General features: G+C 34.4%; 1 protein-coding gene across 1 annotated transcript; it reads right to left on the reverse strand.

Annotated features, from left to right (window-relative positions):
• Nucleotides 1–2,312: 2,312 nt before the first annotated feature.
• Nucleotides 2,313–4,199, reverse strand: LOC104226327 (RING-H2 finger protein ATL47). The gene has a single exon (XM_009778293.2). It carries the CDS (start codon nucleotides 3,584–3,586, stop codon nucleotides 2,585–2,587), a length of 1,002 nt encoding a protein of 333 aa, XP_009776595.1. The 5' UTR covers nucleotides 3,587–4,199; the 3' UTR covers nucleotides 2,313–2,584.
• Nucleotides 4,200–5,106: the final 907 nt, after the last annotated feature.

The following is a 5,106-nucleotide window of genomic DNA, read 5'->3' on the forward strand; positions in this document are numbered from 1 at the left end:
CCTTCTTATTCTCTTCTTCTTTATATTCTTGGTTCTACTTGGTTTCAGTTACGTCTCGCTTACCACCCTTATTATACGTAAACAACAGAGTTTACCTATGGAGTTTCGTGGCAAACTGTGTTGCTTGGGCAAAAAATATATTGCACATGTGTAGGATGCTCCAAATATTATGAAAATTTAAAATTCCACACGTACACGGTGGCACTTTAAAAAGATCCGAGCAATATAGGTGAAAAATGGGAGTAGGAAAGGTAGAGTGAAAGTCTATCCAGTTATTATGTTGGAGAAGTTTCAATTGAGAATGATGCAACAATCTCAGGAAAAAAAAGCATATCAATTATTGATTCCACTATCTGGTGGGCACAATAACATAAAGTGAGTTACCATATTGGATGTTTAAACCGTGGAAATGACAGCAGATAGTCATTTTTAAGCATGTTGTTTAAAATATATCCACCGTTTACAAATGTATTTAAAGATTAGTCAATTTTGCTCAAACTTAAAGACACGATATCCTAAAGTTTAAACTTCAAAGTTCAAACTTCAGGACCGTGTCTTAAAATTCGAAAATTGTGTCTAGAAGTTCGAATTATATGTCCTTAATATTCAGGATACTTAGTCCTGAAGTTTGGGTATAATCTTTAAATACATTGTAAATTGTAAATATATTTTAAATAGCGGGTTTAAAAGTGATTATTGTTGTACTTCACCAAACCAATAGGTGTTTACAAAACAAAAAGAAATGAAGGTCCAAGAAGCTAGCGATTAGGATTCGAACTCGTGCAATACAGTTAGATTTGTAATATATTGGTCAGTGAACTGCACCCTTTAGACAAATAGAGTGCCATTTTATGCTTATTTATAACTTTCTTCATTATTTGGAACAGTTTGTTGTAATCTTTCATTTGGTTTCTTTCTTTAATTTAATATCCTAATGAACTGTCCATAAAGAACAGTTGGTTGTTCCATTCGTCATATTGTAGTTTATGATCTGTCCTACCTACAATTATTTGTAAGTTCAAAACACTGTTAAGTTGTCAACTTTGAACTTATATGTGTTAAAATACAACCCTGACCTATTAAAAACAGTGGAGTGGGTAGCTTAATGGACAAAATAATTAGGACTTAGGAGTGTGTTCATGTTTTTCAATAGGTCAGCACCCCACATAGTTTTCTTGTAATTTAGTGCAACAGCAATATAAGGAAGACTTGAATGTCCCCACAGCTTGGAAACCATCCAATTCATAACTAAAGTCTCCCACATCACTTTTCACTGCTCCCACCATTATCAGAAGCTCCATCATGTACCTTGCTGAAGAAAATATTTTGTGGGGCTACTACCAATTTCTATAAATTTAATCAATTGGGAGAGGAAAATTGTCATTTACTAGAGCATTAGTAGGTCCTGCTACTGCTTTTGTATTCCTACTTTTTTGTTTTTTTTTGGGGTTGGGGTTGGGTGGGGGGTTAGGGGAGGCAGGATTATATCACAAGATTTATAAGTTAATATTACATGATACGAGCGAGGCTTGCTCAAATGGTAAAATGCCTCGCTCATCAATCGATATGTTGAGGATTGAACTATGCTGATAATAAGTGAGAATATTACTGATCTCTCGAGGTAGGGTGATGAATTAATTAAAAAAAACAAGAGGTAAGTGTGTACCAATCTTGATTACTAGTGGGTGTAAGAATTGATTATAGATCAAGAATCATACACTTCAACCATGTTTTAAGTAGGAGGAGCTTGACATTAATAGAGTATATGCTCTTCACATTTTCAGCCATAGGTTAAAAGAAATAGAATTTAGTAGCCTAAGGGTCAGATTTAATCAGCAATTGTTGTCCTTGTGGCATTATTCAAATACCATAGAGCTTCAAATGAGACAAAAAAGGATAATACCGGCAATTGGATTTGAAACTGTGGAGAATCTTTTGGGAGACACAAACAGGATTATTAAAATAGGAAGGAAGAGTCCCAAGAGTTGATCTAGGTTTATTTTTTCTTGAGATTGCAGCATTTAAATGAGTTTGAAAAATGTCACTGCAGGAATTATATTAATCAAATATTTAAACTTTTTAGCAACCCCAAGTGGTCCCTTTAAGCATAAGAAGTCTAGAGGTAATATTTTCAAACCATAAGTTAGCAGGAAAAGAACTTTCTCAAATCTTGGGTGAATTTTATGGGATTCTAATAGAAAAAAGATAAAGTGGAACATGTTATCCTTCTTCCACAAAAGTGGAAATTGGAAAGAAGCATCATTCAAAGCAGAAAAGTGGAAAAAAGGAAAAAGCAAAAGCACCAAAAGAACTTATGACAACTGAATAATCAAATAAATTTAATTAACCAAACTACAAGGCAATTGAAGAAAGGAAAAAGAAAAAGATTGTATACTATTTTCAAATAGAAGGGAGCCTTGGCGACACGCTAAAAGTTGTATGTTGAACAAGAGATTACAGGTTCGATGCGGAAAAAGTCTCTTGTATGAATTTGGGGTGTACATCAAACCCAATGCAGTCCGGCCCTTCCCCGAACCCCTTCATAGTGGGAGCCTAGTCGTCGGGCTACCTCTTTATACTATCTTCAAACAGGTTGAGATCTATGATGATCAGACCATGGCAAACTTACATTGTCAACAGAATTATGAAATTTATCCTTCTTGGACCAAAGCCAGATCTTGGAAACAGAAAAACTCTCCCCTCTATTTCCAAGATTTAACCTTTTCCCATAATTATCCCCATCATTTGCAGAATTTCCATTTTGTCCACTTTTCCCTTTCACAATTCCCCTCAGTTGATGACCACCACCATCTACACCATGATTTTTAGCACTATTGGGACACAATGCAACTTGCAATTCTGAATCAGCCACCACATACTGAAAAGATCCCATTGAAAAACACCTTCTTGAATCCAAATTACTATTACTAGTCTCTCCCATTTCCTTTTTCCCAATTTCAAGAATACCATTATTTGTATTCTTGAATTTTCCAAGTCTAACAGAAAACACCCTTCTTGAACTGATCTTACTATCAATATCCTCATGTAATTTTGGACCAGGAGAAACACCAACACCAACAACACTTCCATTTTCATCTCTTGTTGTATCATCAAAGTAAAAGATTGGATTTTCAATACAAAAACCAGGTGTAAAAAGACTCCCTCTACAAAGTGGACAAGTGGAATTTGACAAAAGCCATGTATCTATACAACTTATATGAAAAGCATGACTACATAAAGGGAGCAGCCTTAACTTATCTTGTTCTGAGAATTCACAAAGACAAACAGCACAATCAAATGGTTCTTTTAAACCCATTATATCTTTATATAAAAACACAGGGAGTGCATCAATAAAGGACTGATCTAAACCTGAATCATGTAGATTAAAAAGCTGTTGTAATTGCCTTTGATAGGAACCAGAATCAGACATTTCAGGGTCTCTAGTAGATTGTGAAGAAAACCTATGTTTCATTAAATACCTAACTAACAAATGTAAAATACCAGAAATAAAGAATATGATAGCTAATATTACTATGATAAAAAGAACAGCTGGGCTAATTTTATTTCCAGATGAAGATGATGACATTTTTTTTGGCACTTGAACATAGGTACTAAAAAGACAGTATTTTGCTCATACCTTATTTCATTTGTTGAAGAAAAGCATATAGTAGTACTGATGGCACAAAGACAAAGCCAGCTAATATATTTGAGGAGTACAAGAAATAGACCCACCCCACATTTCTTTACATTTATAGGAAACCCAATACCCAAAAATGCTCAAGAAAGAGAGAAAATGATAAAATCTTGAGCTGGATTTGTTTGGAAACAGACCACTTTGCAGAAATTGAATTGAAGAGGAATTGATATTTTTTTTTACGTTACCTTATTGTTCTAGTAGCAGAAGCTAATTTGTTAATTTTGTCAGATGGCCAGATGCTGCAAAAAGGAAAAAGAAACTGGAGTAATTAAATGGGATGATGGTACTTTGAGAGTACTAAGTAGCTTCCAAAAATAGGTCAAAAGCTTCAAAGAACACCCTAGACTAGACCCCTTAGGGGATTTATTTAATTTTGAACAAATTAAATAAAACAGAGAAGCAAAAGATTTAGAGTATCCTTTTCTGAAAATACGCTTTACCCTCCCTATTAGGTTTTTGGGCTAGGGGGGAATCTGTTGTATTTCTTCTTCTCAATGAATGTTGTTTGGCAATTAAGCTTGAAAACTGGCTTAGTTATGCAATAGTTGGGTGGGTGCTACATGGCCCAATAAGGAATTGTAGAATTAACTTCAGCACAGGGAACGAATCAAAGACTTTGGAATTACATACACACACACCCCATGCACGCCTCATCACCAATGACAATGTTAGAGTTGTACATCGACCTACTAATGCTAAAATAAACTCATGTACTGGTATGAGGTATAAGTGGATATAGTGCTGGTATAAAATTTTAATATCATCTTAATATTTCGTTTGGTTAGCAAACCTGGTATATGTTATTCCGAAATTAAAATTAGTACCGGAATAACTTATACCTTTAGAGGGTGGGGTAATTAGTGCCGGGATAGCTAATACCTTCTTTTTAGAAATTATGCAATTGTCATTTTTAATACAACATACCAAATAATGAATAAAATACAATACAAGTATAACTAATCCCAACATAACTTATCCCAACATAAGCCGTATCCAAACCAAACGACCCCTAAATTATTTGCAATAACATTGTAACGATCAAACCAATACTGTAGTCGTTGAGGGCCAATGGTCTACAGTAGCGAAGCCAAGATTTTCACTAAGGGGTGTCAAAATTTAAAGAAATAAATACACAAAAAGTCAAAGAGATATAATACATAGTATATATACATAAAAGAATAATTTTACTTACCTAAACAATGTACTTTTTCAGCGAAGGAGTATCAGTTGAAACTCCTTAGAGCTATGTAACTTCGCCACCGGTGACGGAGGTAAAATGGTGACTGATTATAAGTATCATGAGAATAAGAACTGGTAATGAAGTGAAGGTGGCTTTCAAGTGGTAGTTTTTAGAGTGAAAAATCAATTGCCATGGTGGTGATCAATTTAAAGACATGGGGATGATACAA

This window comes from Nicotiana sylvestris, chromosome 10 (assembly GCF_000393655.2).
Source record: "Nicotiana sylvestris chromosome 10, ASM39365v2, whole genome shotgun sequence".
In the NCBI taxonomy this organism is placed as follows: Eukaryota; Viridiplantae; Streptophyta; class Magnoliopsida; order Solanales; family Solanaceae; genus Nicotiana; species Nicotiana sylvestris.